This window comes from Poecilia reticulata, chromosome 18 (genome assembly GCF_904066995.2).
Source record: "Poecilia reticulata chromosome 18, P_reticulata-male-v2, whole genome shotgun sequence".
In the NCBI taxonomy this organism is placed as follows: Eukaryota; Metazoa; Chordata; class Actinopteri; order Cyprinodontiformes; family Poeciliidae; genus Poecilia; species Poecilia reticulata.
In genome coordinates, this window is record NC_088847.1 from 25099125 (window position 1) to 25111610 (window position 12486).

The 12486-nt window shown below is 37.7% G+C and overlaps 1 protein-coding gene across 4 annotated transcripts in view; it reads left to right on the forward strand.

The window, feature by feature from the left end:
- Positions 1–12486, forward strand: part of LOC145548493 (Fc receptor-like protein 5) — a 75645-nt gene extending 63159 nt beyond the window's left edge. For 2 of the 4 annotated variants that reach the window (XM_081598950.1, XM_081598949.1), the window contains exons 7-9: positions 9043–9117; positions 10583–10681; positions 11013–12486. In XM_081598950.1, the coding sequence (XP_081455076.1) occupies positions 9043–9117; positions 10583–10681; positions 11013–11044 (206 nt within the window). In that variant the 3' untranslated portion in view covers positions 11045–12486. The remainder of the gene's footprint in view (positions 1–9042; positions 9118–10582; positions 10682–11012) is intronic. The other 2 variants (XM_081598951.1, XM_081598952.1) reach the window with 2 other exon arrangements.

The window sequence follows — 12486 nt, forward strand, 5'->3', positions numbered from 1 at the left end:
AGTGGGAGCTCGGGCACCAAAGGGTAAAGTCCAACAGCGTCTCGAGGAGAAGAATACTCAGGGAACAGCCAGGAGCTTGGAGCTTAAAGTGGTTGGAACCAGTAAGGAAACCAGTAAGGAAATATCATTACTTTCTAAACATTCTGGCAACGAGGTGTTGGCTGACTCCTACTCTTAAGCTCCTTACAGATGAGACAACCTCCAACAGGTGTGTAAAATTCCAGCGTCGCCGGTCACGCCCACCAGAGATCGACCACTAGGCGGCCCCTGGTGGAAGGAATGAGAAGCAACAACAAAAAAACCTCGGCCAACACCAGAGTGTTTGCCCATGTGGTAATTCAGCTTCCTCAGAGTCTCTAGATCTATGTCTGACGTTTATTGAGTTTGTACTTACCGGTGTTGTGTTTACCTTATCAGGTACGCTGTCCCTTTGGATTCCACCTAGATGAGGTTCCTTCCCTCTGGTTCCTGGCGATCCAACGATCCCCTTAGCAGTTGTGCCCCACTCGTCCTACGGTGCGTCCGACTGGTTCCTGCTCCCGTGAGTCTCCCTCTGGCTTGGTTTCCCCGGTGGGGCTTCCATCCGTGTCTGAAAGAGCTGTGTACTACACTGACTTTGCTGGACATCATTAAAACCTATAAGAGTTGCCTAGTTCTCCTTATGGTCTTTTCTGCATGTGGATCAGACAAATCCCTAAAACCATGACAGAAATAAGTGAACATAAATGTTTTTGTTATAGTTTTAAAGATACAATAATCTGTTAGACATGAAAAGAAGAAAATTAGGCCATGGAAAAAACTAAATCCTCATCAGAAATGTTTTATCTTTCTGTTAAGGACACTTTATGCATTGGGAATTATCCCCAACTTTCCTTCTGTGAGAGATCAGTACCCCGAAAAATAAGTAACATTGCAATATTCTTCCTGTTAAATCAGAGCAGTCTGGACCGACCCAGTTCCTCAGCAAAAACATGGATCACAGATCCATGTTTTGTCTCAGTGACCAAAATCTGAATGAAGTTCAGCAGTTAGCTTAGCCTCAGCTAGCTACAGTTAGAGTTCAGTTAGGCTTCAATTTTCCTCCACTTAGCTTTCAATTAGCCTCAGTTAGCATCAGTTAGCCTCCGGTTAGAATCTAGTTAGCCTCAGTTAGCCTCAAATTGGCCGCAGTTAGCCTCCGATTAGCCTCAGTTAGCCGCAGTTAGCCTCCGATTAGCCTCGGTTAGCTTCAATTAGCCTCAGTTAGCTTCAATTAGCCTCCGGTTAGAATCTAGTTAGCCTCAGTTAGCCTCCGATTAGCCTCAGTTAGACTCTGGGTAGGGTTGCCACCTTTCAGAAATCAAAATAAGGGACGCCCACCACGGTGCGTCGTCCTGCTCTCATGTGGTGGGATGGCCGCTGCAGTGACAGACATTATTTTAGGACAGTGTTTATTGTTTCTAAAAAGTGATCCATACACTGCAAAAACTGAAATCTTAGTAAGATTAAATATCTTAAATTAAGGAGATTTTTCTTGTTTTCTTTCTGACAAGATAATTTTTCTCACCAAGAGGGGTTTATGTTAGAATATTTTTCTTATTTTAAGTGTTTTTTTACTTAATTATCTCAGTAAAATATAAAAGCTTAATATTAAGAAAATATTACTTATTATGAGTAAATATGTGCTAGAATCTAGAATATCAATATTTACCAATCAAACTTCAAGTCTAGAACTTATTTTATATAAGTAAAAATTTCTTATTTTAAGCACAGAAAGCAAAATCACATCCTTAATGAAATGTCTTCAGATAATTAAAACAGACTATGTCCAAATGGAATCCTTTGTGTTTTTGTCAATGAAACACAGAGTGTACTGGAAATTAAAATTTAATATTTAAACGGTTGACATTTAACACAACAATTTCAGAGACAATATCAGTTTATATATTAAGATAATTCTTGTCATGTTTCCGTCTGCTATGGACCTTAATCTGATCTTAATGCAAGATGTGGGACCTCTTACTGACATGTCATGAAATTTCTATTGATGTGTGATTTGAAATGGCTGGTTTTCCACACAATGAGATTAGAATGAACAATATTGATTAGCTCAATGTCATGATAAATATTTTAACTTTTGGTTTATATTTCAAATTCTTACTTTATAAGTTACTAATATTAGTTTGAACAACATTTTATTCATCATGTTTGTAACCCCTTTTATGACATCATACAATCCAAATGGGAAAGCGCCCAAAATGTCAGTGAGATAGTATTAATGTTCGATACAACAGATTTTCTTTCCGATCCAATACTGAGTAAAATTTAAGCTGGTATTGGCAATACAGATCCCATACTTTGTGCAAAGACAGTTAATTTGTTTCTTAATTAAATAAAAAATAAATGTAATCCATATCTTGGCTTCATAAAAAGAACACAATGTACTCTGATGCACTCATTTTAAACTCAGAAGTACATTGAGACAACAATCTTGTTTACTATAAGCTATTTTAATTCAGCAGAAATATACAAAACATGTGAAAATGGAGTTGCAAACTAAAAAAAAGAAAATTAGTAAAGTAATAACCCTACTAAAGATACTGCTAAAAAAGATAAAGGGAACACTTAAGTGTTCACTTAAGTGTTTAAGTGTTCCCTTTATTTTTTTTGAGCAGTGTACATCATTGTTTAATTATTAAAACTACTATAAAATAGCTCCATGTCGCTTTTATAATAATCTGTCAACATGTTCATTTCTGAGCGTCAGCAGCACGCTGCGCATGGGCATTACGTCCTTACACATTACATACTTACCAAGCGGAAGAAAAAGTAGTTCCCATTAACAACGTTTCATTTAGGCAAGATCTCAATAATTTAGTTACTTTCTAACGTGCTCATGTTAATCTACATTATCTCAAATTACTAAATTGTTGAAAGTATTGATCCTTGGATCTGACAATAGATTTTAAAGAATTAAGTTCTGGTATCGGAAGAATCGATATTTCAGTATCAATCCGCACATCACTAACGGCAACGCCAGAGATCATTTAACTGCCCTGATTAACGGTTGATTCAGTTGTAACAGCCTAACTAAGCTTTTATCTACTGTACTTTTATAAGATTTTCTTTTGGCAAATTCTCTAATCTCGGTTGGACATGGATGAAGATGGAGGACTTTTTTACGTGTATAGACCCTACAGCTGCTGTACTCAGAGGTAAGTTTAAAGTTGTCTGTCTTTCTAAGATAAGCTAACTGAAGCTAGTTAGCATGTCGTGAAATGCCAATTTTCATCCGCGGTTAAAGAGCCGCTCTTGTGAATATGAGCTTTGAACAGTTATTAACCACAATAGCTGTGGCTTAAAAATAATATTAACACGAGTTTTGGTAGCTTCCGTTTTTAACATAGCTAAGGTGGCTTCTCATTTAGCTTCTGATTCGGGAAATGGTTAAAGGGCAATTCCGCCTAGTATTTCACTAACTGAGGGTGTTTGATGTGCTGTAATTTAAAAACTTAAATGCAATGAGTCTAAAAGGTTAGATATTCCACACTGTTGCCAGGATATTTTAAACACTATTTTAATTGGTGAATTTAAATAGTCCTAGTTTGATTTAATTAAAATGACTTTATTGCCGTCTTGAATTCATGTAATATTGTAATTGAGCACATGAACTAAAATAAGACTTGTTTTATTTTTCAAGTAAACCAAACTGTTGCCATGGTGAAGCCTATGCCAGACACGTCTCCAATCACGTATTGCACCATCTACAAGAAACTTTGGGAATTGCAAGTGACGACGTCCTTCACGTTCCTGAGGTAAGAAATTTATGATAATGTTCTTCCATATCAGCCTCAGGAGATGATTGAGGGATGAAGAGATGCTGATTTCTGGTTCTTTAGGTTCTAACGGGTCTACAGTTCCTCTCCTGATCCATTCTGTCTGGTATCACACTGGGCTCTAGGTAACCGTGGCAACAGCGTCCTGGGGTCCTTTAGCTCCCGCCACCAGTGTTTTATTTTGGTGGTTGTTGCACTTAGTGTTGATATGTGTGTGATAGACATGTCTATCAGACATTTATAGAAATACGGAACAAATACGGAGGGCTAGCTTTTCACCACTTTACGAATCAGAAAGATGTCCTCTAGGGAATAAAATAAAATGTTTACAGGCTTAAATAATCTAAAGAAACTTCACAACCCCCCCTTTACAAACTTTTGATTTAATGCCTGAACTCGGAGAAAAACAGATGATTGTCTGTTCCTGTGAAATGTGTCATGAAATGAGACGAGAACAAAACAACAGGTTTCAGGCAGAGGACAGAGAGGAGGAGCAGAGCAGAGCCGCTGGAGGAGAAACAACAGAACATCCTGAAACAAAATGTCCGACTCTCAGTTCATCAGCTTCAGCTCATCTTTCTAACACAGCAGGACAATGGTATGTATTTAAAGCTATAGAATGGCCTAGTCAAAGTCTAAATTTAAGTTAGGTTGCTGTGCAATAAGTTTAGTCTTGCCATTGTTATTTTGTGTCCAGTGTGGCTGAATTAGAGCGATTCTGTGAACTGGGTCGATCTTCCTCTAGTGACGAGGCGTTGCTGATTACTGCAGTCGGTTGTTGGCAGCTGATGACATTTTTATTTGAAAACATTTTATTCATCATAGTTTATGGTGCAGATTCATGATCTTCTGTCAGACAAACAGTATCTAAATCAACATCAATGAGGAAAAGTCTGAATGTTGATCTATTGAACATGTTTACTCTGAAGAACCAGAAAGAAAAAACATCACACATTACAAACATGTTTACTTCCTGTTTCTTGGTACAATGATTGTTAAAAACTTTGTGGTTTCTGCAGCGTTTCAGTTGAATTTCCATCGTTTATATTTAGTGATGAGCTGCAGGGTGTGAAGATGAAAAAACAGACGAGCTGCTGAAAGTGGAGGGTGAAAGGTCAGAGAAAGGCTTTGGTTGGTTTCTAAATGTGTGGAACAAACTGTGAAGAGCAAACAGACGTTAAAACGATGATCTAAATCTGATGAACCTTTGAGAAGCAGCAGGATGAAGCTGCTCCTCCAGGTTTCCTGATTAAATTAAACTCAGCTGCGTTTTGCCTGGTGGATTCTGGGAACATGCTGAGGATGTTTGACTCGCCTCAGAGTCTGGAAGCAGAGCTGATGAAATGTTGCTTCAGTTTCTGATCTTCTTTTCCTCAGCAGAAGTTTGTCCTCTGATCAGCTAGAGATCCTGAGAGACTCCCTGTTATTCTCTTCCATCACATCCCCATACCGCTTCTCCCCCCACAGTTTGGGAATCTCTGCATTAGTGGAACAATCTGTAACAGGAATGAAGATAAAATGACTTTTTAATGAGGATTATGTTTCTCCTATGACCTAATAATCTTCTTTTCATGTCTAACTGATTATTGTACGTTTAAAAGCATAAAAAAATTATTTACTGTTTAGCTATTGCTGCTTCAGCTTTGTTCACCAGTGTCTGCTGTAATCGACCCCAGCCTGCTTGGCGCCCTGGGTGAACCACCTTTCAGTCCGGACCGACCCAGTTCCTCAGCCTCTGATCTGTGATCCATGTTTTATCTAAGTGATCAAAATCTGAATGAAGTTCAGCAGTTAGCTTAGCCTCAGTTAGCATCAGTTAGCCTCACTTAGCCTGAGTTAGCATCAGTTAGCCTAAGTTAGCTTCAGTTAGCCTCACTTAGCCTAAGCAAGCCTCAGTTAGCTTCAGTTAGCCTCAGTTAGCCTCACTTAGCCTGAGTTAGCATCAGTTAGCCTAAGTTAGCTTCAGTTAGCCTCACTTAGCCTAAGCAAGCCTCAGTTAGCTTCAGTTAGCCTCAGTTAGCCTCACTTAGCCTAAGTTAGCCTCACTTAGCCTGAGTTAGCATCAGTTAGCCTAAGTTAGCTTCAGTTAGCCAGCAGCCTGTTTTGACCCAGACCTCCATCCTGTCACGTTCATCCAACCTGATCTCTCTTCCTGCTCTTCATCACTCATCCTCTTCCTCACTTCCTGCTCTCAGTCTTCATCTCTATCTGCTCCTCTTTGTTTCAGGTTCCAGCTGGAGGTCAGGAAAAACTGTTTCCTTAGTCCTGACCCCCACACTGATTCTCCTCAGTGACCTGTAAGGTCAGCAGGTCATCAGAGAGTCACCTGATGACCTGCAGCAAAGGTCATCAGGTCAGGACTCAGACCTGCGGCGGCCATGTTGAGGACTGAGGCCTCCATGTTGGAGTCACATGTTTTATCCCTGTTTCACCTCAGCAACCGTAACTTTTCTGAAGTTTGATGGTTTATATAGTAAATTTTAGAAAATAATTTTAATTTACATAGTTTTAAATATTTTTAGACTTTATTGTCCTTTAGGACATGAACAGGAGGGACGACCTGCAGCCAAACCTGAGAATCAAACCCAGAGCAGCGACTGCAGCCTCCAAACACCCTGGATGGTTTTAACACCTTTACACTGATGATGATGATGATGATGATGATGATGTTAGTGGAAAATGACTGACTGGTTTCAGTTCCTCTAGAAAACAGGAACAAGTTTCTCTAAGAAAAGCAGCAGAACCCTGAGGTCCGTTTCTCAGGAGGTTGAGTTTCAGAACCTGCTGCAGTTCAGTCAGTTTAAAAACATTTAAAAATCTGATCTGATTCCAGGTTCATGCATTAGTGTCCACTTCAGTGGTCTGTGAGCGTTTATGACATAAGAACCAACAAGAACCAGAAGAAAATGGCTTCAGGCGGCTGTCCACTGTAGTGACCATCTCTATCTGCTCCTCTTTGTTTCAGGTTCCAACTGGAGGTCAGGTAGAACTGTTTCCTTAGTCCTGACCCCCACTGATTCCCCTCAGTGACCTGAAAGGTCAGCAGGTCAGGACTCAGACCTGCGGCGGCCATGTTGAGGCCTCCATGTTGGAGTCACATGTTTTATCCCTGTTTCACCTCAGCAACCGTAACTTTTCTGAAGTTTGATGATTTATATAGTAAATTTTAGAAAACAATTTTAATTTACATAGTTTTAAATATTTTTAGGCTTTATTGTCCTTTATTGTCCTTTGTTGTGCTGGACATGAACAGGAGGGACGACCTGCTGCAGTTCAGTCAGTTTAAAAACATTTAAAAATCTGATCTGATTCCAGGTTTAAAGTCAGAGAACTGAGATATAAACCCGGTTCTGTTCCTCCAGAACCTCAGACGGTTCCATGACCCAGTTTTCTGTTTCTGGTTTCTCTTCTTCTCCGTTTCTTTTAATTTAGTCCTTTTTTTCCCTCATTCTCTCAGAATCTCCATGATTCTAAACTCATGTTATGATCTAAACCTCCTGATCCAGACTAAAATCCACAGAGAATAAATAATCTGCCTCTAATCCAGCTGTGACCCTCTGTGACCTCAGGGTCATCAGACACTGCAGCTCCAGGACCAACAGCGCCCCCTGGTGGCAGCGGCTCAGGTTTCATCCAGAGGCTGCTGCTTCATCATCATCATCATCATCATTGAACAGAGTGAGAACCTAAACTAATATCCCGTATTGATTAAATGTTAATAGAAAAAGTGAGTAAAATATTAAGGAGATAATAAACAGCTACGAACCCAGAATGAATAAAATCATCTTTAGTTTAGTTATTGATCTGAATCCAGTCTGACATGTTGATGGTTTCAATCAGTCTGATTGATTAATCCTGTAGCAGCAGCTGCTCTGCCCCCTGCTGGTCATCTGGCTGAACTTCATCTGAACTCAGAAACACTTTGATTCTCTGAGCTGCTCGTTTATTAATCAACATTATTTTAATTATAAATTAGTTAATCAATTATCTGCCTTTTAGCTTCTCTGTGCACAGAAAGAGTTTCAGCTGTTTCCATGGTAACGACCTCACCAGCCCAGGGTAGGCAGGAGTTTGATGATTTCACTGATGACGTCATCACTGAGCGTGACCTTTGAACTGACTTTGTCTCAATGGATAAATTATAAATGTAGCTTTTTAAAAAGTTGTTCTTCATGCTTCTGGATTTCTGTAAACTTTTCTGGATAAAAGGAAGTTTGGAAAAGTGTCTGCAGGAAAAAACAAATCAGATCAATTTAATCATAGTTATAGTGAAAATAACAGATTTTTCAAAGTTTTTCACATTGGAACATAATAATCAATAATCTGTTCATATAAAGTTCATAAAAAGGTTAAAATTCAGTCCAACATTAAACAACCTGAGCTGGTTTTGCTCTGAGCGTCAGGCTGTTCCTGGTCATTTTGATCATTTTATCCTTAATGTTCAGTAAATTATTCCTAATTTAGTTTTTCCTTATTATTTACAATTTATTTTATAAACAAGGTTTCAAAATGAGATGAAATGATCAGAAAATTCAGAGTTTTCCTCAGTTTAGAGACTCAAAGCTGAAAATCATCAGATTTGAATTACAAACCAAACCAGTTCAAGCAAATTAGATAAAATATTGATTAACTTTGGTTTTCATTAGACACTGAAAAGGTGTCAGTTTGAAAAAAACCTGCTGCTGTTTATAAAGCATTCTTCATAATGGTGTATGATAGGGATTTTTGGTATTATCATTTTGTTGTTACTTTCAGTCTAAATGTTAGTCAGTTTAAAGTGTTCTCCTCTTTAAACTGTATGTGTGAACTGACCTAGAAGTCACAGCTGCCTGTTATCTTCATGTGAAACAGTTTGACCGAGATTTGAACCGGGCTCAGATCATGGGACAGATGTTAAATTGTTTTACGACCTTTGCTGTGTTTAGGTAAAATGTTTTACGACCTCAGCTGTTTCCTCTGCTGTCTATCTTGCCTTTCCTCCCTCTTTGAAGTTTGATAATAAAAAACAAGCTCTACCCAAAGATTTTCAGAACGCTCTATGAACGGCTCGGAGGAGCAATTGATAGAGTCTTCTCCTTTGCAAAGTTTGTCATAAATTCATATACGTTGTCTGTGGTTCTTTTATGTAGGTTCTAGGAAAATACCTATCAGTGTATATAACCTTTTAAAATGAATGTGGCCTCTGAGCAGCAGCTGTATAGTAATGAATGTTTGTTTCATTTTTTAGGAACTGACCCACATGCAGTTTATGCATCTGTGAAGACAAATGATGTTAAAAATCATCAGAGAAGCAGAACCAGAGGTAAAACTCTCCAGATTTATGAATGTATGAACTATTCCATGGTTTTTGCTTTAAATGCAGATGATGAACTTAGTTATGTTCAGAATCAAACTTTGGTTGGTCATAAAGGTGTAAACATTTTCTTCTTCTGAAGTATGAATCCTTCCTTTTTCCTTTCACACGTCTCAACAGTCTGATTCCCACTCCAGTTCTCACCCATGCATTGATGTATAAAATGTTACATTTTTGCACCTTAACTAATTTTACATGTAAAATGATGATATGAATGTCAACCAGGGCAACGACAGGGACAGCAATGCAATGACCAATAAATCTAATGTCTAGTTTCCATGTTTTGGGTCGAAACTGCAGGTTTAAAAAGGAAATTTGCTTCAGAATATTTTGAGCTGGATTTCATTCAATGATCAAGAATCAATTCTTTATTTTCTATTTTATTTTGAAAGTTGTTGAGGTCAAAACAGGTGAAAAATTTTAAAATGCAAGCAAGGAAACAATAAAGGTTATGAAAACGTAACCCAATAACACAAAATTAGCATAACCAAAATTAAATACCTTTTTAAATAACTACAAATTATCATTGAAACTAACTATAAAATATCCAAACATATACTCTAAACATATTTAATGTATATATATATATAAATCCAATATTGTTCTGAAACAATATAAAATTTTAACCATGGTGTTTTCCACTTAGTTTGTATTCCATAAATATTGTCAGCAGTCCGGCAGCTCTAATCTGTCCCACTCAAAGTTTGGACTAACAATTTGTGGCTCATTCAGCAAATATAATCTGCAGCACCTTTTCTGGCCTTAGACCATCCTGTCCCTTACAAAAGGAAAATATATTTAGCCATGTTTTACTTGAAATATATTGTAGTCTGGTTCTGATGCAGCTGTAGAAAACAACTCCCAACCTTGTTCATGTAACCCAAAAAGAATCAATGAAAATGGAAAATTTAAAAAGAATAAATGAAAAAGGGATAAATAAAAAGTAGATAAATGAAAATGGGATAAATAAAAAATAGTTAAATGAAAAAGAGATCAATGAAAAATAGATAATTGGAAAATAGATAAATGAAAATGGGAAAATGAAAAACAGGTAAATGAAAATTAAAAATTGGAGCCAGATAAATAAAAAAACTGAAAAGGATAATAAATAAATATAAATGGAAATAAAGATGCAAATTACTCATTTATTTATTAATTTTACTCTACTTATTTTTCCTATATCTTTATTTCTTTAATTTTGCCAGAAATGGTTACCAAACCATTGGTAACCATTGGTTTTATTTTGTTTGCGCCAAAATAAAAAAGAAAATTACAATAAAACTGTCCATAAAAACCCACAATAACGGTCAAAACTGCAAAACAACATATTAACAAACAATAAAAAAACAACATGTGCCAGAAATCTCAACATAACCAACAAATTTCAGTGAACTTTCCCCTAACCTACTCACAGCAGCGCAGAACAGCACTGAGAGGGGGAAGCAGAGGAGCTACGAGGGCTGGAATGAACTACAGAGGCCAAGGAAGCACAAACAAGGCAGAGTGCAGAAAGGTGATTCCCGCAGGCAAAAATAACTAAACAGCAAATGAAAATAACTGAATGAGATAAAAATCACAAATACTCAATATAACATGAATTAGAAATAATAATTAAAAAAAGCACATTTGTAACTGTTACACGGGGTCATCCTGGACAGGTCGCCAGTCCGTCGCAGTGGACATCACTATTCCTTCAGTTGCATTTTTTAACTATTATTTTACCGGGAATGTTTGGAGATAAAATCTTTTTTTTATTTTTTTTATGGAGATCCAGCAAATAGTCACACCAGTGTACATTATATTAATGCAGATCTAATTTTCTTGAAATGATCTTATGATTTCAGAGTTTCCACCAGAGTTTCCTAATCTTCACTGAGTTCATCAGTCACATCAAGATGACCAGTTGCCAGAATTCAACTCGCGCCTCCAGAGCCAAAGTCTTTGTTTCTCAGTGGTTTTTTGTTTAGATTTTCTTTGTAACTTCCTTAGCATAGTGCTAGCAATAGCTCATTATGAATCTTTCCCTACAGATATTAAAGACCGTCAGATTTTTGCTGGTTCTGGTTCACTGGGTTCTGTCCGGTCCACAATCAGTCCAGCCATCCTCCAGAACATTTTATCAATCAATCAATCAATCAAATTTTATTTGTATAGCACATTTCAGCAGCAAGGCATTTCAAAGTGCTTTACATAATTAAAATAAAAACAGAAATAATCAGTGAGAAAGAGAGATTTAAAAAAAAAATACATCATTAAAACGTCGAAAAGAAAGAAGAAAAAATTAAAAACATTAAAGACATAAAAACATGGAAGACATCAAAAGCCGCACTCTAACCCTAATTTAGCCATAAGCAACTCTAAACAGGTGGGTTTTAAGTTGAGATTTAAAGGCACCCAGTGTTTCAGCTGTTTTACAGTTTTCTGGAAGTTTGTTCCAAATCTGTGGTGCGTAGAAACTGAATGCTGCTTCTCCTCGTCTGGTTCTGGTTCTGGGGATGCAGAGCAGACCAGAACCAGAAGATCTGAGGGGTCCAGACGGTTGGTACAGTAATAACAGATCTTTAAGGTATTGTGGTGCTAAACCGTTCAGAGATTTATAAACTAACATCAGTATTTTAAAGTCTATTCTCTGAGCTACAGGGAGCCAGTGTAGGGACTTTAAAACTGGTGTTATGTGCTCTATCTTCCTGGTTTTAGTGAGAACCCGAGCAGCAGCATTCTGGATCAGCTGCAGCTGTTTGATTGATTTATTAGTCAGACCTGTGAAGACGCTGTTGCAGTAATCAGTGCGGCTAAAGATAAACGCATGGATGAGTTTCTCTAGATTGTGCTGAGACATCTGTCCTCTAACCCTGGAGATGTTCTTCAGGTGATAGAAGGCCGACTTTGTGACTGTCTTAATGTGGCTCTGAAGGTTCAGGTCAGAGTCCATCACTACTCCCAAGTTTCGGGCCTGATCACTGGTTTTTAGTTGTAATAACTGAAGCTGTGCATTGATTCTAGTTCGCTCATCTTTAGGTCCAAAGATAATAAGTTCAGTTTAGAGTCCTTCATGCTTCCTTCTGCTGGCCCGATTCATGGAGATGCTGGGTTCATTTCCAGCAGTACTTGGTTCTTGATTGGCCAGCAAACAGGCCTGACCAGAACCTCATAGGGAACCTATTGAGGATTAGCATGGGAAAGGTGAGAGCCGCCAGATAGAACGAAATATTCAGAATCATCAAAATTATGAGACATAAAGAAAATATTCACTCTATGTCTGGTGGATCTTGTATTATTTATTTCAGCTTCAATAAAAATACTGAAGTTTTTTCTCCA